General features: G+C 42.1%; 1 protein-coding gene across 1 annotated transcript in view; it reads right to left on the reverse strand.

Moving 5' to 3' along the window:
- The window catches only part of LOC111964492 (GDNF family receptor alpha-2), a 64,466-nt gene that overhangs the window by 24,858 nt on the left and 14,030 nt on the right, over positions 1 to 25,578 (reverse strand). Inside the window, exon 2 of the mRNA XM_023988381.2 lies at positions 14,726 to 14,803. Coding sequence (XP_023844149.2) covers positions 14,726 to 14,803 — 78 coding nt within the window. The remainder of the gene's footprint in view (positions 1 to 14,725; positions 14,804 to 25,578) is intronic.

Below are 25,578 nucleotides of genomic sequence, written 5' to 3' on the forward strand. Positions count from 1 at the left end.
TGTTAAATTACGAGCCTAATTAGTTTAGCCACAGAACAAGGTAGGAACCTTCCRYCTAGCCATGATTGCCTGAGATAATGGATAGGCTGGACATGCCAGAAGATGAGTTTGGATTGGTCTGCCATGTAGCTTGCTTCTGTCTATAACATGAGCTGCTCAGTATGTGTTGATAGTCCTTTCTACCYCYSCYTTTTTGYAAGATATAACGTWAGCCATCAAGAACTACAAAAGTTTAGCTAATTTCCTRAACAAKATTGATGTCCTGAATTTAGCAGGCGGTATGGACAGATTAGTTGGAAAAYGTTATGGGCTTTCTGAACARGTCAGTGTGAACTGGAGTGACTTGACACAATGCTGGCCAAACAAGATGTAGCTATAAACAAAACAGCATTAAATGGTTCCAGTCTGCCATGAATCGTTCATCCATATATGCAGGTAAGASTCTAGCTACATTTTCAGATATTATACGTTTCTTATTTTGTCAAAGTCATTTTCATTGCAAGTTAAAGACTACGGTTGGCTAGCTAGCTAGCTAATGTTACTTGTATGATCTGTGTGGMAATATTATTTGAATCAGAAATCCATTTTCATTGCTAGTTATAGTCTAATACTGCAGCTATGACAATGTTTGCATTGGTAGTGGTATGAGTTGGGATTATGCAGGTTCTAAACAKKAGARTCRACTTCGCCAGATGATTACATAACCCATCAAGTTAGCCAGATGTGTCTGGGGGTGATTACAGTCGTCTAATGTATTTCATTAACATGTGTACATGTCTCGACAATAGTGACCCATCCACTTAGCAAGATGTGGGTGGTTTTAGCATTTCCTGTGTATCGGGTAAGTGTCATCTAATAAAAAATATATATATATATATTTCACCTTTATTTAACCAGGTAGGCAAGTTGAGAACAAGTTCTCATTTACAATTGCGACCTGGCCAAGATAAAGCAAAGCAGTTCGACACATACAACAACACAGAGTTACACATGGAGTAAAACAAACATAGTCAATAATACAGTAGAAAAATAAGTCTATATACAATGTGAGCAAATGAGGTGAGATAAGGGAGGTGAAGGCAAAAAAAAGGCCATGGTGGCGAAGTAAATACAATATAGCAAGTAAAACACTGGAATGGTAGATTTGCAGTGGAAGAATGTGCAAAGTAGAGATAGAAATAATGGGGTGCAAAGGAGCAAAATAAATAAATAAATAAATACAGTAGGGGGAGAGGTAGTTATTTGGGGTAAATTATAGATGGGCTATGTACAGGTGCAGTAATCTGTGAGCTGCTCTGACAGCTGGTGCTTAAAGCTAGTGAGGGAGATAAGTGTTTCCAGTTTCAGAGATTTTTGTGATAACTATAACTAATAACTATAAAATGTTTGTCAAATATTTCTATCTGGACACTTTCTGTTTTTGATATTGCTACTATGCAAGTAACCAATTCAGTGTACCGTTTACACTTTTTATGTGCATGTGACAAATAAACGTAGATTTGATTTGATATAGTGTGTGTTTACCAGAGACGGTAATGTGAAGAACACATGACCTGCACCACAGTCAGATTAGGATATAGGCCAAGGACTAGATGAAGTGTATTTTAACCTGGAGTTTTTCCTTATTGTAGGCTACTACTTTTACCACTTTGTCTTGAAATCTTTGGTTGTTTACTACACTACTCAATCTGTTTAGCACATGGCCTCACATGTCAATCCTTAAAGTGATGCGTGGGGCTAAGGCTTAAGAGGGTGTGAACGATGCTCAACGAGTGTAGACAAAGAAGAGCTCTCCAGTAGGTTTAGAAAAACATTCAAGGGCCATTTTCTTAAAAGTGGGGTTACAAGTTAATCAACTTCAAAGCAGAATCACTTTACCATTGTTCCTGAACTGCAGTGAATGATATACCATTTTCTAGTCTCTACTTTTATCCAATGTAAAACACTATTTCAAAGTTTACTACACACACATAAATATATATGTATATCTGCATACACACACACACAAATATATATGTATATCTGCATACACACACACTAAATGACCAAAAGTATGTGGACACCTGCTCGTCGAACATTTCATTCCAAAATCATGGGCATTAATATGGAGTTGGTCCCCCCTTTGCTGCTATAATAGCCTCCACTCTTCTGGGAAGGCTTCCCAATAGATGTTGGAACATTGCTGCAATTACTTGCTTCCATTCAGCTACAAGAGCATTCGTGAGATCGGTCACTGATGTTGGGCGATTAGGCCTGGCTTCCATATCCAAGTTCTTCCATATCGATCTCGACAACCATTTCTGTATGGACCTCACTCTGTGTTGAAATATTGAAACAGGAAAGGGCCTTCCCCAAACTGTTGCTACAAAGTTGGAAGCACAGAATCGTCTAGAATGTCATTGTATGCTGTATTGTTAACATTTCCCTTCACTGGACTGCTATATGGTGAAGCGTGATTCATCACTCCAGAGAAGGTGTTTCCACTGCTCCAGAGTCCAATGGCAGTGAGCTTTACACCACTCCAGCTGACGTTTGGCTTTGCTTTTTCGTTATCTTAGGTTTGTGTGCGGCTGCTCGGCCATGGAAACCCATTACAGGAAGCTCCCAATTAACAGCTCTTGTGCTGACGTTGCTTCCAGAGGCAATTTTAAACTCGGTAGTGAGTGTTGCAACTGAGGACAGACGATTTTAACGAYCAATTGTTGCTCCTCGACGTTTCCACTTCACAACAACACTTACAGTTGACTTGGAAGCTCTAGCAGGGCAGATATTTGACAAACTGACTTGTTGGAAAGGTGGCATCCTATGACGGTGCCACGTTGACAGTTATTGAGCTCTTCAGTAAGACGATTCTACTGCCAATGTTTGTCTATGGAGATTGCATGACTGTGTGCTCGATTCTATACACCTGTCAGCAGGTGAAATAGCCAAATCCACAAATTTGAAGGGATGTCCACATACTTTTGTATATATAGAGTATTTGTGTGTGTGTGTGTGTGTATGTGTGTGTGTGTGTGTGTGTGTGTGTGTGTGTGTGTGTGTGTGTGTGTGTGTGTGTGTGTGTGTGTGTGCGTGTGTGTGTGTATAGATAGTATATTTATGTCGGATATACAGGGCGCATTTGAAAAAGTCACCTAGGTGTCAATAATTGTCTTCCCTCTTAAAATAAAGGTTAAATAAAAATGAAATGTGTAGGCTTATATTATAGAGTCGTCTTGCGCTCGTCCCAACTCTGTCCAACTGAAAAACTGTCAAAGCATCCCAGTTGAACAAAGAACATCACATCAGCTCTCTTCTGKGAAATATTTATGCATAAACACAAACACAACTGCCAACATACTTTCTCTCCCTCTCTTTCACACACATATTTGCATCAGAGCTGTCTATATTGATGCGTCTCAGTGTTTTGGATAAAGAAGTGTGTTCGTTGGTGATTGTCTCTCCGCTGTCACCTCAAATGTCCTTTGTCACGCACACACACCCCCTCTTCTCTCTCTCTCTCTGTCACGCTCAGCCTTTCCTTCCAATCGATTGGTAACAGTCTTGTCTAAGACATCCTTTAATGTTCCACTCTTCTTTCTTCCTCTTTCTCCTGCACATGCTATTTAACACTCCTCTATATCATACTCTTATCTTCCGCTTCCTCCCTCCCTCTCTCCCTCCCAATCTGTCTCTCTCTAGCTCTGCATCCTTCTCCCTCGCTTGTTGCCTCATCCCTCTCTCCTTCTCTCTCTCCCTTTCCCATTCTCTCTCTTTGTCTTTCAGCTCTTTCTCTCCTGTCTTCCCGCTCGTCTTTCCCCTCTCTCTCTCTCTCTCGCTGTCTCTTTGTCAGTCGCCGATCTCTGCATGGTGAGTGGATAGTTTACTATCTAGGGTTGAGTGGGCATCTTCACATGAGGTCATTATAAATCTAATCAGACTGATAGAATCCTTTTATCTCCATCTGTAAGCTCATCACCTCACTCTAAACAACAGACACACACACAAGTACATACACTCACACACACACCGGCTTTCACGTACACATATACGAACACACACGTTGCGCTGTTGGAGTCTTCTGACATTTAAAGCGGCAATCTGCACTTGCTATATACATTTTTAGACACTTAAAGGGACATTCCCTCCTGGCTCTGCCACTGCATACTATGTTAATAACAAAGTTTTTGTCATAAACGTCAAAATGATCCACACCATGCATAATCAGGTTTGTTTTTCACTAACGTTTGTCATCATGCCCGTGTGGTGTTCTGTGCTAATTACAAACAAGCACAAAAAGGAGTTATCTTTCACCGTTCTACATACCGGAGATTAACCACGATGCTGCCAGTGGCTTGCAGCGATGAAGAATGATGCTTACAAAAATGATCAGAGGGATTTGCAGGCTGAACTGACTGGGAATAAACTTTGACGCCAGCTGAGAAGTGATGCGATACCATCGTTTTTTCCCCTTCTCAACAAAACTGAATATTCTCGATTAGAGGTAACCTAATGTTAGCTAGCTAGCTACAGTGCTGGATTGAACTCTGAAAGCCATCAGTTTATCATATAGCTAGCTTTTGGATACACACTGTCAATCAATTTATCCTACCTAGACAGCAAAATAGTTGCTATTTTCAACTTTCCCTACTGTATGACCAAGGCTATAAATTCCTACCACCAACAGAGTTTGCCGTTTTAAGATGTGATTTGCATCTCTGGCGGGTAGCCCCCACTCATAGGACTGCTATAAGCCCTTGGCAGGCTGCTTTTGAATCTCTGCCATTTAGCCTCCACTCAGAGGACAGATATAAGCCTTCGGCCAGCCATCTAGCCATGAGTGAATTTCAAAGACAATAGCAAGGAATTTCTGTAATCTCAAATTGGGCCTGTCACCTTCCAGCGAACCACAGCCAGCCAGAGGCTGCAAGCAGTTTTTTGTTTCTATAAATACCTTACATTTGTTGTCATTTTAATTTGATTCGATTTATTTGCCAATTGTAAAAACACAATACAACCACACATCTGGACATAGTGCATTTAAAAACAGAGGATACCCTTAACTTCTCTAGGGTACGTGAGACGCTAGCATCCCACCTCTTCAACAGCCAGTGAAAATGCTGGGCGCCAAATTCAAATACAGAAATACTCATTATAAAAATTCAGAAAACAAAACATATTTTACATAGGTTTAAAGATGAACTTCTTGTGAATGCAACCACGGTGTCAGATTTAAAAAATGCTTTACGGCGAAAGCATACCTTACGATTATTTGAGAACATAGCCCAGCATACAAATCATTACAAACAGTATCCAGCCAAGTAGGAGAGTTACACAAGTCAGAAATAGAGATAAAATGAATCCCTTACCTTTGATGATCTTCATATGGTTGCACTCAGCAGACATTCATTTACTCAATAAATGTTCCTTTTGTTCGATAAAGTCTCTTTATATCTAAAAACCTCCGTTTTGTTCGCACGTTTTCTTCAGTAACGTAAACTCACCCCATTCCGTACAAATGTGCGCAACCGCAACATTCAAACAAGGCTACAAAGAAAACGAATGGGACTGTAGCGACTGTGTAGAATTTTATCATTTGTCTCTCTTTATTTAATAATTTTCCTTCAGTTCGCAAGAGGCCGAATGTATCTCACCGGAGGAAGCATCCGAGCAAGCGAAACAGTGCCCCTCTGTCTCTATGTGTACAGTAGCTCAACTTTCTGATGCTATCTGGCCAAACAGAGTATTGACATCATTGTTGCCCATAGAATTAAATGCAAGGGAAGACAGCAAGCATTTGGCTTCCCTTGATATTTTTTGGGAATACAATAATAGCCAATCAGTGTTGAGCTAAACTGAGTGAGCTCAACTGTGAATGGTCCTGGCTCACCCCAAAAAGTGCAAACGGAAGCCGATTTGGCTTCTCACCAATAACATAAAATCAAAATCATTGACAGAACTTGAATTGTAGCATCTCGTTGTTGTTTGCTTCTTCGTCATCTATGTCAAATGATGGACATGTTCAGATGTTGCACTGTCATACATGGATATTGTCCAATCCATAGTTGCTTCTTTCTATTATTTCAATGAAGTCTGCATTGCTTAAGTGTTTGGAATCCATAGCCATTTCATTGGGAGGATGTTAAGACTTTGAACTGTGACCAATAATAGTGGAGAATTAACTTAATATACCCACTTTTTACCCTCCTTTGCCAAAGTAATGTTATATGCATTAAGGTTTTTGATATGCTGTATGGTAAAATCTGACTCATACTCTCAATCCTGTGAGAGATCCACACTATGTACAGTAGGTGGTGGCACCTCAGGATCGGTGTCCCCCCGCAGGACAGTTGAGCTAACGCAGGCTAATGTGATTAGCATGAGGTTGTAAGTAACAAGAACATTTCCCAGGACATAGACATATCTTATATGGGCAGAAAGCTTAAATTCTTGTTAATCTAACTGCACTGTCCAATTTACAGTAGCTATTACAGTGAAATAATACCATGCTATTGTTTGAGGAGAGTGCACAGTTATGAACTTGAAAATGTATTAATAAACCAATTAGGTACATTTGGGCAGTCTTGATACAACATTTTGAACATATATGSAACATATATGCAATGGTTCATTGGATCAGTCTAAAACSTTGTACATACACTACTGCCATTTAGTGGCCAAAATCTAAATTGTGCCTAGATTCCTAAGTCCTATATTGGCCTTTCTCTTGCATTTCAAAGATGATGGAATGCATGGTTTTTTCTTTGTTTTATCTTTTACCAGATTTAATGTGTTATATTCTCCTACATTAATTTCACATCTCCACAAACTTCAAAGTGTTCCTCTGAAACGGTATCAAGAATATTAATATCCTTGCTTCAGGTCCTTGGATACAGGCAGTTAGATTTGGGTATGTCATTTTAGGCGGGGGAAAAAAGGGTCCGATCCTTAAGTAACTTCTGCTTGACAAAACTGGCAGATCTGCCATGAGAGCAGTCTGATGCCATTCAGCAACTTCAACAGAAAGTTACCATTCTCGGCTAGGAGCAAGAAGAATGGCGATTGTGAATTTTAGAAAAAAAATGCCACAGGCAGTTGTAAWTGTTTGTAAACTCAGCAAAAAAAGAAATGTCCCTTTTTCAGGTCCCTGTCTTTCAAAGATAATTCGTAAAAATCCAAATAACTTCACAGATCTTCATTGTAAAGGGTTTAAACACTGTTTCCCATGCTTGTTCAATGAACCATGAACAATTAATGAACATGCACCTGTGGAACGGTCGTTAAGACACTAACAGCTTACAGACGGCAGGCAATTAAGGTCACAGTTATGAAAACTTTAGGACACAAAGAAGCCTTTCTACTGACTCTGAAAAACACCACAAGAAAGATGCCAGGGTCCTGCTCATCTGCGTGAACGTGCCTTAGGCATGCTGCAAGGAGGCATGAGGACTGCAGATGTGGCCAGGGCAATAAATTGCAATGTCCGTACTGTGAGACGCCTAAGACAGCGCTACAGGGAGACGGACAACTGATTATCCTCGCAGTGGCAGGCCACGTGTAACAACACCTGCACAGGATTCAGGACATTCCAAACATCACACCTGTGGGACAGGTACAGGATGGCAACAACAACTGCCCGAGTTATACCAGGAACAGACAATCCCTCCATCAGTGCTCAGACTGTCCGCAATAGGCTGAGAGAGGCTGGTCTGAGGGCTTGTAGGCCTGTTGTAAGGCAGGTCCTCACCATACAACAACAACAACGTCGCCAGGTCCTCACCACACAACAGCAACAACGTCGCCAATGGGCACAAACCCACCGGTGCTGGACCAGACAGGACTGGCAAAAAGTGCTCTTCATTGACGAGTCACAGTTTTGTCTCACCGGGGTGATGGTCGGATTCACGTTTATCATCGAAAGAATGAGCGTTACACCGAGGCCTGTACTCTGGAGCGGGATCGATTTGGAGGTGGAGGGACCGTCATGGTCTGGGGCGGTGTGTCACAGCATCAATGGACTGAGCCGTGCGTTACAGGGAAAACATCATCCTCCCTCATGTGGTACCCTTCCTGCAGGCTCATCCAGACATGACCCTCCAGCATGACAATGCCACTAGCCATACTGCTCGTTCTGTGCATGATTTCCTGCAAGACAGGAATGTCAGTGTTCTGCCATTTTATTTTGACCCCRGCTTTGTTCAGGGACACATTATTCCTTTTCTGTTAGTCACATGTCTGTGGAATCTTGTTATGTTCATACAAATATTTACACATGTTAAGTTTGCTGAAAATAAATGCACTTGACAGTGAGAGAACGTTTATTTTTTTGCTGAGTTAACGTATCACCACCAAACATTTCGAAATACTGAACAAATAATACACTATCGCCACTATTGCCATCGCCACCTCTGCTGTTCATTTATTTTTTTACCTTTTTTTTTAACCAAGGCAGTTAAGAACAAATTCTTAATTACAATAATGGCCTACCGGGGAACAGTGCTGCCTTGTTCAGGGCAGAACGACAGATTTTTACCTTGTCAGCTCGGGAATTTATCCAGCAACCTTTCGGTTACTGGCCGCTAGGCTACCTGCCGCCCAGGATAAGGCCTGTTTAAAGACCATTCCTCACAGTATGTGTTGATATTTATTAAATGTGTTTTTCTCTACTTTTTAAGTCATTTCTTAAACTCATGTGTAAGATCATGTGCGATTCAAATGTTCTTTCTTTGTGTATACGAGCCATTCGGAACAACCCAGGATGCCACAGATGAGGGGATTCAGATTCAGGTCATCTGATGGTGGGAGAAGGCGGCGCACAAGGGAGAGGGATCCGCTGCAGTGAGGGTCAACATCAAGTCTCGGACCACCTGTCTCAAAGCCAGCCTCTACACCCAAGCCACAAGACTGTTCCAACAGCTGAATCCTGGACTACGACACAATTACCATTTATTCATATTCTGTACACAGTCAAATACAATTTGTCTACCGGACCAATTCAATTGTTATGTCACCTTACTGCACTAGTATTGTTTATATGCTGCTACGGTACTGTACCTTCTTTCACTCACTATGCACATGGGCAAACAATGTCCATACTACTGTCTATCCCTGTAGGCTATTTTCTAAATATTATTAGGCTATTTTTTTTAATCTTATTTGTATTTCTTATTTTCTTTTATCTGCATGCCTCTTGTACTTGATTTAGTTTAGTCTTTTTATCTTTTTTTGTATGTTATGCTGTATATTGACTATGTCACTTATTTGATTACTTTGTCACTTTTGTCTCCATTGCATTGTGTGAGAAGCCTGCAAGTACATTTGATTTGTTGTCACCAGTGGATCCACATGACTAGGACTTGGTATTCTGATATATTTTGCACATAATCATTTACAGTACTTTTCCAAAAACCTTTTTCAAATGGACATGGCATCGAATGAATCTTAAATAATAAAAATCAATAAATATATTTTAAGTAAATAAGTGGTGACAGGGAGTAGGCTGAAAAAGCATCTTGCTTCTGACTTGTCGCCGGTCGGGAGAAGGGTGGATGAAAGGCGGGTGGGTTGTGCGATTGGAAAACGCCATGTTAACGGCAGGAGCACGGCAGCCTATCGCGGGTGCCCCATGAATGAGGCCATTGGCAAAAAGCTGTCGCATGGTACTTGACCACTCTGGAAGGATGCCGGCCTCCCGAGTGATCATTGCTAACTGGGTATGCCATGGTGGTTACCAGTTTCTGCTTCTCTTTTGACTAACATATTAAGACTGTTTCAAGGACAGCTTTTTTCCATCTACGTAACATTGCAAAAATCTGAAACTTTCTGTCCAAAAAGGATGCAGAAAAATGTAGCTATGCTTTTGTTACTTCTATGTTAGACTACTGCAATGCTCTACTTTCCGGCTACCCAGATAAAGCACTAAATAAACTTCAGTTAGTGCTAAATACGGCTGCTAGAATCCTGACTAGAACCAAAAAATCTGATCAAATGACTCCAGTGCTAGCCTCCCTACACTGGATTCCTGTTAAGACAAGGGCTGATTTCAAGGTTTTACTGCTAACCTACAAAGCATTACATGGGCTTGCTCCTACCTATCTTTCCGATTTGGTCCTGCCGTACATACCTACACGTACGCTACGGTCACAAGACGCAGGCCTCCTAATTGTCCCTCCAGCAAACAGCTGGAGGCAGGGCTTTCTCCTATTGAGCTCCATTTTTATGGAATGGTCTGCCTACCCATGTGAGAGACGCAGACTCTCAAAGAGAGACGCAGTAAAGACCTTTAAGTCTTTACTGAAGACTCATCTCTTCAGTAGGTCATATGATTGAGTGTAGTCTGGCCCAGGAGTGTGAAGGTGAACGGAAAGGCTCTGGAGCAACGAACCGCCCTTGCTGTCTCTGCCTGGCCGGTTCCCCTCTCTCCACTGGGATTCTCTGCCTCTAACCCTATTACATGGGCTGAGTCACTGGCTTACTGGTGCTCTTCCATTCCGTTCCTAGGAGGGGTGCGTCATTTGAGTGGGTTGAGTCACTGACGTGATCTTCCTGTCTGTGTTGGCGCCCCCCTTGGGTTGTGCCGTGGCGGAGATCTTTGTGGGCTATACTTGGCCTTGTCTCAGGATGGTAAGTTGGTGGTTGAAGATATCCCTCTAGTGGTATGGGGGCTGTGCTTTGGCAAAGTGGGTGGGGTTATATCCTGCCTGTTTGGCCCTGTCCGGGGGTATCATCGGATGGGGCCACAGTGTCTCCTGACCCCTCCTGTCTCAGCCTCCAGTATTTATGCTGCAGTAGTTTATGTGTCGGGGGGCTAGGGTCAGTCTGTTGTCTCTGGAGTACTTCACCTGTCTTATCCGGTGTCCTGTGTGAATTTAAGTATGCTCTCTCAAATTCTCTCTTTGTCTCTTTCTTTCTTTCTCTCTCTCGGAGAACCTGAGCCCTAGGACCATGCCTCAGGACTACCTGGCATGATGACTCCTTGCTGTCCCCAGTCCACCTGGCCGTGCTGCTGTTCCAGTTTCAACTGTTCTGCCTGCGGCTATGGAACCCTGACCTGTTCACCGAACGTGCTACCTGTCCCAGACCTGCTGTTTTCAACTTTCTACAGACAGCAGGAGCGGTAGAGATACTCTTAATGATCGGCTATGAAAATCCAACTGACATTTACTCCTGAGGTGCTGACTTGTTGCACCCTCGACAACTACTGTGATTATTATTATTTGACCATGCTGGTCATTTATGAACATTTGAACATCTTGGCCATGTTCTGTTATAATCTCCACCCGGCACAGCAAGAAGAGGACTGGCCACCCCTCATAGCCTGGTTCCTCTCTAGGTGTCTTCCTAGGTTTTGGCCTTTCTAGGGAGTTTTTCCTAGCCACCGTGCTTCTACACCTGCATTGCTTGCTGTTTGGGGTTTTAGGCTGGGTTTCTGTACAGCACTTTGAGATATCAGCTGATGTAAGAAGGGCTATATAAATATATTTTTGATTTGATTTGAGGTTAGCAGTGATTATCTTTAGCGGAGGAAACATCTATGACTAACATTAGCTAATGTATGCTAGTTAATGTTAGCAAATATGAGCAGCTAAATCTGGTATCCATCGATTACACTCGTCTGAAAAACACTATGTTACTAAAAATAGAGTTGCCGATATAGCTAACTCACTCTCTGTGTGTTGGTAACAATGATGAATGTGTATAAATAATCTATGGTTGGTTAGTTAGTTGGTTCTCAGTTGGCTATCAATCTTGCTGCCAGTTGTTGTTCTCCGGTGGCTAGCTAGCTAAAATGATCCCTTTCCTAAATTAGCCATGGCTGGAGATGGGGATTTGGACTTGTGGTTTCACTTAATTCTTCGTACTGGCCAACAATTATAACAGCGATCCAAACTTAAATTCATACATTGTGCCCCTGACCTGAGAGGAAGGAAGTTCAAAATGTAGCTAGATGTAGTAGGCTAATGTTAACTAGCTTGCTCATCGAAAGCATGTTAGGCTAACGAGCAAGTGTTTTAGCCATGTAACCTACGACAACAAACTAAAAGTGTGTACTGTATGACAAAGTAATAGACCGTTTTGGCAACAGGAAAGATCGGAGGATGGCATTAGCGTTTCTCTACAAGTAGGGTGAGTCAACATGTTTTTTTTGTACTTACACACACACACACACATCAGTAACATGGACAGCCACATATTTCTCCGGTGTTCTAAATCAATAATCGTTTTGTAGTCCAAAAATGTAAGACACATTAACTTGATTGACCATGCTGTAGGTCATGTAACTGTTTGTTTCATGCAATATGCTTCGTGGACTCCACTGGACAGATGTTGCTCCCCGGTTTTGTGATGAAACAAAGGTGTGGGTGAATTTATTCTGCCACTGTGTCTTCTTATTGTCTCTGCCTTAGGCCTATATGTCACGACGGCAAGGCATATGAACTAACAGGTTACAGAGCAAACAACGCAATTATCACAACACATGTCGTAATATGTTTTTTTTTCTGGCTTCCCCTGTGATTTTACCCACGCGCTGCTACTGAGCATGACAGAAAGATGAATTGGGTAATGTTTGTATGGGTTTGTGTTATGTGGTTAGCGGTAGTCTGAGGACCACAAAGTACCTTACAGACCACGTAATCAATTTAGGCTACCCCTTTTCTCTATTTACCTTTTCTCTTTGGAAAACGCAGGTTATCTGTAATCTTTCCACAGTGTTCTGCTGAAATACACCACAAAGTAMCTGCATTTTGGGTACACGAGCATGAGGTACACTGAAAAGTATAAAATCAAGGCTACAACAGTATTTACACAACCACCTAATATTTCTCTCTGAAGATTCTCAAAACACAACACAAAGACATTGCTACAACAACAACAAAAAACCTTCCAAGGGTTACTATAGACAAGAATGACCTGTCAAAGTCAATGGAGGGGGGGATCCTATATTGCATCATACCTATAATTTTGTGAGATTTGAAATGGTTCCAAACTGACATATTAAAATGTCAAGCCGCGTCAATTAAAATTATTTACATTTCCTGGTGTTGCACGTTTGCTAACAAGTTACAAACGTGAAAGCTTGGCACATAGCAAGTTAACAAGCACCAGGCTAACTAGCTAGCCAACGTGTGCTAACYTTTGCTGGTAAACGGTGTTATTTCATAGTTTTGATGTCTTCACTATAATTCTACAATGTAGAAAATAGTGAGAAAAAAGAAAAAAAATGGAAGGATTAGGTGTGTCCAAACTTTTGACTGGTACTGTATGTGGGAAACACATCTCACTGACTTGGATATGATAAAAAACAACAGGGTCCCCAGGGTGAAATTCCCCTTAAATTAATAATATCTATCCATTGATTCTTGAAGAATATAACTTATAGATGCCTCATGAGCTTAGTTGAACCGTCGTACCCCGTCAGAACCCAAAATATGTTTGTTTTACTCCATTGTTTGTAAAACAGTGTGAATGTGAACACACTTTATAGCCTCAAAACATGTTTACGACTATAATTGTGATATGATTGATGGTCAGTCCTTGTATCCATAGCTCTGACCATGAATTTGAAAGTGGTTAAATTTCTTCAGCCTCATCCCTCAGCTGTTTACCAAATCAGTGGCGGGGTGTCTGCTTTGTTATTGTTTGAACTGCAGATTGCCGCTTTAAGAGCTCAATGCAATCTGTAGGCAATGCTCCCGCGGTTGCAAAGACTGCATCCCAGCATATGTCAGTTCAATCGAAACGTACGTTTGAATTTTAACCTGGCTCTTCCGCGATACGGATTGAATCCAGCCCTAAAAGCTCAGGAGTCTGTGTGAGATACCGAAACAGAGAGGGAGTTCAAATGAAGTATGATCAATCGTCAGATAGCGTGTTTATATTTGATGAACTGAGAGGGAATACACAAATTATATAAAATATAAACACTCTCTCTCTTCCACATATACCAAGAAATGGTGGAATGTGTGTGTGTGTGTGTAGTGGAGCTCGTATGTCTCCTAGAGAAGCTGCAGATGACTTCTCAGTGCTTTAAATAATGAGAAATGTGAACTGGCGCAAAAGGAAATTGGAAAGAAAATAGCTTTTCATGCGGGGAMGGAGGATAGCTTCAGTTACAGACACACACACACACAGACAGACAGAAAATAGCTTCTCTTCATTCATCTCAATCAACAGGGGAGATTTGTATTCTAAGTAGCCCCTCCGTATCAGAAACAGACCCACATACACCAGCCCTGTTACCTTAACAGACATAGCAACAAGGTATCATGGTCTAACTTCAGTATTCAACATTTGTCCAAGGTGAGGATAAACGTCAAATTTCGACGGTTAAGTTTAGGAATTAATTCTGACTGGTTAAGGTAAGGGTTAAGGTTTGGGATAGTGTTAAAACAGAACAAATAAAAACTAGTGCCTAACACTGAGATTGAACCCAGGGTTGGGTTAAATGCGGAAGACACATTTCAGTTGAATGCATTCAGTTATACAACTGACTAGGTATCCCCCTTTACCTTTCCCTTTCCTTTCCTTTCCTTGGAGCCAGAGTGTGCAGTTAAAGGCCTTCCTCTATCCCCATCCACAAAGCCCTAGCAAGCTAGGAGCCTACTAATTGGTAATAGGTACTCAGGTTGCCCCTAGTGGACGGTATTGAAGGCATCTCCCAACGTCCTGGGGGACAGGACAAACGTTGAATAGTGAAGTCGATCTAGTGTGACCTGCCTGGACACACACACACATCCAGTGGTACCTGAGATGATGGAGGCGTGTCTAAACTCTTCTGAGAATTCGTGGAGCTCATAGGGCGACAGCTCATAGAAGTCCTCGCCTGGAACACAAAAAAACATGAGTGAGTGTGAGAGAGCGAGCGTGTGTGTGTTACACAGAAACTGAGGTATTAGGAGCTTTTTAGCATTGGGATTGAACCCAGGACAGCAGCTATTAAACCGTTCTTAGAACATAAAATCAAAATGCAAAGACATATACCATTTCATTTTCAATTCCAACAACAATGTTGCCTTACTTTTAACAGTTGACTACACATTATCAAGCATTCACACTAGACCTGACAAAGCACATTAAATTCTGCTGGTGACTCGCTACTTTGATGTTTGTGCGTGTGTGTGTGTGTTTGTGTGTGTGTGCGTGTGTGTGTGCGTGTAGGGGTATGGTACCTTAGAGGTTTAGTGAAGCAGGTGACAAGGCTCCATGTTTATGTATGAGGCTCTGAAGCAAGGTTTCTCTATGTAAGACTGATTCCACCTGCAGTTACACATACAGTTACTGACTCAACCTCCCCCTCCCCTCATCTCTCCTCCCATCTCTTTTCTACTCCATCAAATCCATATCCTCTCCTATCCTGTCTTCTCTATCATCCCCTCTCCTCACCTTTGTCCTCCACCTCTTCCTCTCCTACAACCCTCCCCTCTCACCTGACCGGCATGTGTGTGGTCAGCTTTATTGCAATCCTCCAACCTCACCTTGCCAATTCCTTTAAGGCTCAGCTCACCAATGCCATTGCTCATCAGAGAGCTAATCCACCAACCCCTGGCCTCCTCATTGCTACACTCCATTCCAAAACACACACACACACACACACACACACACACACTCCCCCCTGAGGAGACTTCATTGAGGGGGCGTTCAGATTACAGGTGGGTAATTTATGTAAAGTCGCTGTTTCGCTTCCAACACACTGCCTCTGATTACATGTATGAGTCTCTCTCTCTCTCTATTTCTCTGTGCTCATGAATATTGCTCAGGAGAGAGCTGATATTATTAGCTGACCACCTGCCTGGCTAACATCAAAACGCTCAGTCAAAACCCGTCATGATGACAGGAAGTGGGTAACGAAAACACCAATGCTCACAATGCTAATCTGGCCCTATAGTTATGGAAACACTATAAACATGGACATCACAATTGTTATGAGGTTAGCCTCCGCCACATCCCTGGGTATTACATTCCTGGTCTACGCATTTATACGTCTCCAAGTCAATGTTATTTTCAGTTCAGGTCTACATTAGCTGAATGTAAATTCAATTCTAGTTCAGATTAACTCAATGTTAGTTCAAAGTTGAGATGCTTCACATTACAGTGGCTCAGTTGGCTAGAGGAAGAAATGCACAATCTGCGTGTGCGTGTCTTTGTGTGTGTGTGTGTGTGTGTGTGTGTGTGTGTGTGTGTGTGTGTGTGTGTGGTGTGTGGTGTGTGTGTGTGTGTGTGTGTGTGTGTGTGTGTGTGTTGTGTGTGTGTTGTGTGTGTGTGTGTGTGTGTGTGTGTTGGTGTTTGTGTGTGTAGAGCAGTGGCTCCCAACCTTTTTTGGTCTACAAGCCATCAGACTGCTGAACACTTGAACTGGACTGACCACCTGCACTGACTGCATCATAGCACACATGCACTCACACACTCACACACCCACACAGATATACACCCATACGCTCATATACATACAGTGCCTTCAGAAAGTATTCATACCCCTTGATTTATTCCACATTTTGTTGTTACAGCCTGAATTCAAAATGGATGAAATATATTTTTTCTCTCTCACACACCTACACACAATACCCCTTAATGTCAAAGTAAAAACATGTTTTTATAAATTTTTGCAAATGTATTGAAAATGAAATACAGAAATATCTCATTTACATAAGTATTCACACCCCTGAGTCAATACGTTCGAATCACCTTTGGTAGCGATTACAGCTGTGAGTCTTTCTGGGTAAGTCTATAAGAGCTTTGTACACCTGGATTGTACAATATGTCCATTATTCTTTTTAAAATTCTTCAAGCTCATTGCTAGATAACCATTTTCAAGTCTTGCCAAGCAGATTTAAGTCAAAACTGTAACTTGGCCACTCAAGAACATTCAATGTCTTCTTGGTAAACAACTCCAGCGTAAAATCAAATCAAATACAATTGTATTTGTATTGGGGGGGGGGGGTTCAATGCAAATAGTCTGGGTAGCCATTTGATTTGCTGTTCATGAGTCTTATGGCTTGGGGGTAGAAGCTGTTTAGAAGCCTCTTGGACCTAGACTTGGCGCTCCGGTACCGCGTGCCGTGCTGTAGCAGAGAGAACAGTCTATGACTAGGGTGGCTGGAGACTTGACAATTTTTAGGGCCTTCCTCTGACACCGCCTGGTATAGAGGTCCTGGATGGTACTGGGCCGTGAATTGCTTTGCCACATTTTTTGCAGTATTAGTTTAGCGCCATGTTGCAAACATGATTCATGATTTGGAATATTTTTATTCTGTACAGGCTTCCTTATTTTCACTCTGTCAGATACTGTTGGTTAGTATTGTGAAGTAACTACAATGTTGTTGATCCATCCTCAGTTTTCTCCTATCCCAGCCATTAAACTGTTTTAGAGTCACCATTGACCACATGGTGAAATACCTGAGTGGTTTCCTTCCTCTCCGTCAACTGAGTTATGAAGGACTCCTGTATCTTTGTATTGACTGGGTATATTGATACACCATCTAAAGAGTAATTAATAACTTCACCATGGTCAAGTGGTTATTCAATGTCAGTTTATTTTTTATTTCTACCCATCTACCAACAGTTGCCTTTCAGGCTGTAACACAACAAAATGTAGAAAAAGTCAATGGGTGTGAATACTTTCTGAAGGCACTGTACACACGCACACATTTAAACTCATGCTACACACACATCACGACTGCTACCAGACTCTTATTATTATTGCTAAATACTGCCAATTTAATAAACACTAGCCTCCAATCCCCCCTCCAAAACACATGTAAATACTGTACTGTAAATTGTACCTTTTTATGCTAAAATATTTATTATATTATACTGAGCCATATACTTTATGTTCATAATACCTTTTATTTCTTATTGTTGTTGCAAGAAGGAACCTACACGTAAGCATTTTGTTGGACAGTGTATACCATACATATGGTATACTAGTAGAACTTGAAACTTGAAGCTACTGTACCACCAACTGAATTTAGCTCTGCCTGGATTACCCCAGTAGTACCTCCTCATGTGCATTGTACCAGTAGGCCTATGGTCTCGTTAGTCTTCTCAAGTCCTAGTACCGATGATTGGGAACCACTGGTGTAGTGTGTGTGTGTGTGTGTGTGTGTGTGGGGGGGGGGGGGGGGTGTTATTGCATGCGTGTTGTGGAGTAAGCTGAATTTGAGGAGTGAGAAACTGCTTTAGCTGCAGTCCTCTCTCAAGCCCTCCTCTCATCTTTCACTCCTCCTCCTCATCCCCTTTTTAATTATTACTGAGGGAGAGGAGGTAGGGATGTAGATTTGTTTTGTTTATCCTGTAATGAGTGAAACAGTAAACTGCCTCAACAACCTGAACACTGATCCACACAGACCTAGCAGAATTGAGAATAATTACTTTTAATTACCCTACTCTGTCTGTCTGTGTGTGCATGTGTGTTCCTGTGTGTGTGCCTGTGTATGTGTGTGTGTGTGGGTGGGACACACTAATGAGCGAGCTGTGAGTTCTTCTCTTGCATATGTAGTTCATTCATTTTTCACAAGGGTCTTTCTGCTCTAGTTCAGTTGCATACTTAGCACTAAATCACTGTTTCTCAACACTCTCCTGAGGCACCCCCACACAGTGCACAGTTTTGTTCTAGCCCTACACAGACTTTAAGTCACCAGCGACACACACACATGTTCTAACACCATATTTGTCTGCCTACTCGGTCTTTGGATTCGCTTAATCATTCATCTCATGAGTCACACAAGCTGTTTCTTTTTACTTGACTGTACGTGTGTGTGTGTGTGTGTGTGTGTGTGTGTGTGTGTGTGTGTTTCATGCCAGAAAATGAAGTGAGTAAACAGAGAACAACAGTGCCATTCCTCAGTGGAACAGCACTAAGCTCCCTCATTAGTCTGAATGGCAAATTAGTTATTTATTATCCCGAATGCTACGTACCCCAGTGATTAGCTTGTAGGCTAAATACCTGAGTCAATGCTAAATGAGTAATCCATTAGTCTGAATTATCCTTGTTGATGTGTTAGCCTGCATGCTAAATACCTGAGTCAATACTAGAAACCTGAGAGATTAGCTTGATCGCCAAATACCGGAGTGCCTGAATGCTACATGGCGGAGTCATTACAGTGAAAGCTGATTTATTAGCTTGGATGCTAACTGTTGGCATCACTAGGCTGCTCTTCGTTCCCCAATGTGTTGCAGAGAACAATACCTGATGAATCCTGCTCTACTGTGTTCCTTTCAGCCAGTGTGTGTGTGTGTGTGTGTGTGTGTGAGATGGATAAGCCACAGTCCCGTCAGTTTAATAAGCACTTAACACGAATACCCGACAAACAAGGGCTGTGATTAACAGCCAATGATAGCTACCTGATTAACCGATCTGTTTGGGACTGGCTGCTGATAAAAAAATATAAATATATTTGTGACCATATCTTTTTCTTGTTGGGGAGGGGGGGAGGGGCTACAGGCACAATACACAAGTTTATATAATTTCATAGTTCACATCCACCAGTTGGGTGCCACTCAAAAAGAAGAAGGAAAACTTTTTTTAAAGTACACAAATACAAACCATTGATCACCATGATCACCATAGCCTCCACCCCCAAATTTCCCCAATCCCACCCAACCAACATGTCTCAACCCCCCACCCGGAACCATGTTTCCACCCCTTCTTCATGGATGAACTGTGGTTTCAACTGTACCAGGCAGATGGTAGACACATGGCATTGTGTGGGCGAGCAGTGTGCTGATGTCAACGTTGTGAACGGAGTTCCCCATAGTGGCGGTGGGGTTATGGTATAGGTAGGCATAAGCTACGGACAACGAACACAATTGCATTGTATCGACGGCAATTTGAATGCCCAGAGATACCGTGACGAGATCCTGAGGCCCATTGTCATGCCGTTCAGTCACCGCCATCACCTCATGTTTCAGCATGATAATGCACGGCCCCATGTTGCAAGGATCTGTACACAATTCCAGGAAGCTGAAAGTGACCCAGTTCTTCCATGTCCTGCAAACTCACCAGACATGTCACCCATTGAACCYCTTTGGGATGCTCTGGATCAACGTGTACGACACCATGTTCCAGTTCCCGCCAATATCCAGCAACTTCGCACAGCCATTGAAGAGGAGTGGGACAACATTCCACAGGCCACAATCAACAGCCTGATCAACTCTATGAGAAGGAGATGTGTCACTGTGCATGAGGCAAATGGTGGTCACACCAGATACTGACTTGTTTTCTGATCCAAGCCCCACCTTTTTTTAAAGATACAGTATCTGTGACCAACATAAGCGTATCTGTATTCCCAGTCATGTGAAAACCATAGATTAAAAGGGCCTAATTTATTTATTTAATATATTTAAATTGACTGATATCATTATATGAATTAACTCATGCATGTTGCGCTTATATTTTTGTTCAGCGTAGGTAGTTTATTTGTATGTGTTAGGCTTTAGCTGAGAAGTGTATTTGTCCAGGCCTCAATTGTTTCTTGACTAGCACCATTCATTCTAGCTGTTGAAAATTCGAACGTTTTAACTTCTAGTAGAAACCTTATCCACCGGTGAATTTGGAGAGKGTGAGATGATTTCCATCTGAGAACCAAAACCGTTTTTTTTGCCGCAGTTCTGCCTGCCAGCAGTAATTGTCTCTCATTTATTGAGAGATTCAAGGTTGCTATCATCGTTAAGTAACATAGAAGATGCAAAGCACTGAATATTTACATTCACGCACTTCAACATTTATTTTGTAACTTTGCCCCAGAAACATTTAACTGGAGGACACTCCTACATCATATTTAGGGGACACAGTGAACAGGTGGGAGTTGGGGCCAATTTCATCATGAAACGTTTCCTTGGTGTTAAACACAGGCTGTGCTTTCTTTAAATGCATAAGTTGATGGTTCAGATTTGGGGATGCCAATGTCATATTTTTCCATATTATGTTCCAGTTAAAGGGTTGTACTTTTTTTAATGGCTAGCTCAGAAAAAATGAGCTTTCCGAAAGTTGTTAATATATTATAGAGATTAGTCCTTAAGGAAGCCCAGATCATTTAAATTCACACATAACAAAAGATGAAGTAAATGAAGTTAAAGTAGAATGGGGTAGAATGGGTGAGTTGATGAGTTTGTGGAAGGGAACGATGCATGATGATGTAATCACTAATTGTGAATGAATGTCACGATCGTGTGGAGGAGAGACGGACCAAAACGCAGCATGTGGAAAATAAGCCATCTTCTTTTATTATAACGACGAAGATGAACATGAAACGAAACACTTATACAAACTATACAAAAAACAACAAACGACCGTGAAGCTAAAAACGCAAGTGCACACACAAACTACTTACGTTCAACATAGACAATTCCCCACAAACAGCTAAAGCCTATGGTTGCCTTAAATATGGCTCCCAATCAGAGACAACAATAACCAGCTGTCTCTAATTGAGACCCAATTCAGGCAACCATAGACTTTCCTAGATACCTACACTCAACCATAGACACAGCTAGACTACTATACTAAACATAAACCCAACTACTCTAATAAACCCCCTAAACCTTACAACCACCCTAGACACTACAAAAAACACATACATTCCCCATGTCACACCCTGACCTAACTAAAATAATTAAGAAAACAAAGAATACTAAGGCCAGGGCGTGACAATGAAGAACAGGGCAGGCCATTCTATTTTATTGATTCTCTAATTCTAATTATAAAATCAAAATGATATGTACCCTATATGTCCACGAAATCCAAGCAGTTTTATCAGTCTACTCTGGGATACTTGGAGTACACAGTGAGAGCGTGCGTAATTTGCAACGACAAGAAGACCAAGACGAATGGATGCACATGCTGTGTTAGCGCTGCTACGAGATCTGAATGAAAACTCAGACGGCAGGGAAGAAATGAATCATGACATCTATGATGATTCTTCTTCTGATTCTAATCCTCAGCCTGAATAATCTACACCTCCGAGTCCTAAGCGCAAAAAAACAGGACGATGCACACTGAGCAGGTGCCCACGCCCCCATCAAATGAAACGGTGAGACAGGAGAGAGGAAAGGACGGCACCGTTTAGATAGAACAAGCCGGTGACAATTCCACAGGCCGATTATCAGCACAAAATGTCATAACTGAAAGAGCAGGCCCTACATCTCAAGCCAAAAAACAACATCAGCAATGCATTCACCAGCTTTCATTGTTTAAGTGACATGGACATACTACAGAATTCAGGGACTGTACTGTGGCTTAGGGACACACGGAGCATGGAGACACTMTCTGGGATCTATCTGTTGATGAGCTGAAGCCTTCATTTCAATCCTGTATGTCCGTGGAGAACTTGGTGGAAGGAGCGTGTATATGGGGAGCTTCTGGTCAGACATGTATGAGATACTTTTCTTTGGAGAAACCATGTCACGMGATCGCTTCAGAGAGATCATGCGCTACCTCCATTTTGATGACYAAGAAACAGATACGTTTGCCATGGTATTCGACATATGAATAATTGACTATTTTAGACTGCTGTCATATAGGCACTTCTTCATTTTAATGCCATTATTGCTTTTGTATAGATTTTTACTATTATTTATTTCTAGTTGCTAGGTCTATCAATCCCATTTTTTTTCTGATATTGTTCACATGTTGTGGAAGCCATCTGATGTGTTTCCAGCTCTAGTCATCAATAATTCACTTACAGGTTGTCAATGAAAGATGACTTTGAAAAAAATATATATATGTTATTTTGTGTGTGCTTTATCTTGTGTATTGTGAACTATGTAACTCCTATCTATCTTCTCATCATTTCCTCATAATCTACCAAATGTGTTCATTCCAAATATACCAAGTTTTTGCATATCACAGTCATGTAATTATACATGAATAGCAGTTACTTTTGGGTATGTCTATTTAGGCGGAAATCTACAGTTTGACATTACATTTAAGAGGTTTAGCAAACCCGCTTTAGTTCAGATGTACCAATTTGGGTAAGTACGTATCGATTCACCTGATTCAGATTCAATAGTTGCAATATCCACTAATTGGTCATTACCACAAAGCTTGTTAGCCAGTAGACAACAGAGTTGATTACATGGAAGTAATGGTTGAGATTAACTCGATCGATTGCAAAATCTGCTCTCTGTCTTACCAATAGATTTAGTTCTCAAACCAAATCAAATTGTATTTGTCACATGTGCCGAAGACAACAGGTGTAGATCTTACAGTGAAATGCTTACTTACAAGCCTTTAACCAACAAGCCCTTAACCAACAAGCCCTTAACCAACAATGCAGTTTTAAGAAAACAAAGTGTTAAGAAAAAAATTGATAAGTAAAAAATGTAAATAACAAATAATTAAAGAGCAGCAGTAAAATAACAGTAGCGAGACTATATACAGGGGGTACCGGTACAGTCAATGTGCGGGGGCGCAGGTTAGTCTAGGTAATTGAGCTAATATGTACATGTAGGTAGAGTTAAAGTGCATAGATAATAAACAGAGAMTAGCAGCAGCGTAAAAGGGGGCAAGGGGAGGGGACAATGCAAATAGTCATGGTAGCCATTTGATTAGCTGTTCAGGAGTCTTATGGCTTGAGGATAGAAGCTGTTAAGAAACCTTTTGCACCTAGACCTGGTGCTCCTTGATCGCTTGCCGTGTGGTAGCAGAGAAAACAGTCTATGACTAGGATGGCAATTTTTAGGGCCTTCCTCTGACACCACCTGGTATAGAGGTCCTGGATGGCAGGAAACTTGGCCCCAGTGATGTACTGGGCTGTACGCATTACCCTCTGTAGTGCCTTATGGTCAGAGGCCGAGCAGTTGCCATTCCAGGCAGTGATGCAACCAGTCAGGATGCTCTAGATGTTGCAGCTGTAGCACTTTAAGAGGATCTGAGGACCCATGCCAAATCTTTTCAGTCTCCTGAGAGGGAAAAGGCTATGTCATGCTCTCTTCATGACTGTCTTGGTGTGTTTGGACCATGCTAGTTTGTATGGTGATTATGGACACCATGGAACTTGAAGCTCTCAACCTGCTCCACTAAAGCCCCTTCGAGGAGAATGGGGGCGTGATCGGTCCTCCTTTTCCTGTAGTCCACAATCATCTCCTTTGTCTTGATCATGTTCAGGGAGAGGTTGTTATCCTTGCACCACATGGCCAGATCTCTGACCTCCTCCCTATAGGCTGTCTCATCGTTGTTGGTGATCAGGCCTACCGCTGTTGTGTCGTCGGCAAACGTAATGATGGTGTTGAAGTCGTACATGGCCATGCAGTCATGAATGAACAGGGAGTACAGGAGGGGACTCAGCACGCACCCCAGAGGGTCCCCCGTGTGGAGGATCAGCGTGGCAGGTGTGTTATTACCTACCCTTACCATCTAGGGGGCAGTCCATCAGGCAGTCCAGGATCCAGTTGCAAAGGGAGGTGTTTTGTCCCAGGGTCCTTAGCTTAGTGATGAGCTTTGAGGGCACTATGGTGTTGAATGCTGAGCTGTAGTGAATAAATAGCATTCTCACGTAGGTGTTACTTTTGTCCAGGTGGGAAGGGCAGTGTGGAGTGCAATAGAGACTGAATCATCTGTCGATCTGTTGAGGRGGTATGCAAATTGGAGTGGATCTAGGGTTTCTGGGATAATGGTGTTGATTCAATCTCCTTTCAAAGCACTTCATGGCTATACATGTTAGTGCTACGGGTCAGTAGTTATTTAGGCAGGTTACCTTAGTGTTCTTGGGCACAGGGACTATGGTGGTCTGCTTGAAACATTTTGGTATTGTAGACTCAGTTAGAAACAGTTTGAAAATGTCAGTGAAGACACTTGCCAGTTCGTCAGTGCATGCTCGGAGTACACATCCTGGTAATCCGTCTGGCCCTGCGGCCTTGTGAATGTTGACCTGTATAAAGGTCTTGTCACATCGGCTATGGAGAGCTTGATCACACAGTCGTCCGGAACAGCTGATGCTCACATGCATGCTTCAGTGTTGCTTGCCTCGAAGCGAGCATAGAAGTAATTTAACTCGTCTGGCAGGCGCGTGTCACTGGGAAGCTCATGGCTGTGCTTCCCTTTGTAGTCTGTAATAGTTTGCAAGCCCTGCCTCATCCGACGAGTGTCGGACTGGTGTAGTACGATTCAATCTAAGTCCTGTATTGACGCTTTGCCTGTTTGATGGTTCGTCAGAGGGCAGAGCGGGATTTCTTACAAGCGTCCAGGTTAGAGTTCCGCTCCATGAAAACGGCAGCTCTACCCTTTTGCTCAGTGCGGATGTTGCCTGTAATCCATGGCTTCTGGTTTGGGTATGTTCGTACAGTCACTGTGGGGACAACGTCATTGATGCACATATTTATGGAGCCAGTGACGGATGTGGTGTACTCCTCAATGCCATCGGAAGAATCCCGGAACATATTCCAGTCTGTGCTAGCAAAACAGTCCTGTAGCATCATCTGTCCACTTCTTTATTGACTGAGTCACTGGTGCTTCCTGCTTTCATTTAATTCTGCTTGTATTCAGGAATCAGGAAGATCGAATTATGGTCAAATTTGCCAAATGGAGGGTGAGGGAGAGCTTTGTACGCGTCTCTGTGTTTGGAGTAAAGGTGATCTAAAGTTTTTTCCCCCTCTGGTTGCACATTT

This window comes from Salvelinus sp. IW2-2015, linkage group LG5 (assembly GCF_002910315.2).
Source record: "Salvelinus sp. IW2-2015 linkage group LG5, ASM291031v2, whole genome shotgun sequence".
NCBI classification, from domain to species: Eukaryota; Metazoa; Chordata; class Actinopteri; order Salmoniformes; family Salmonidae; genus Salvelinus; species Salvelinus sp. IW2-2015.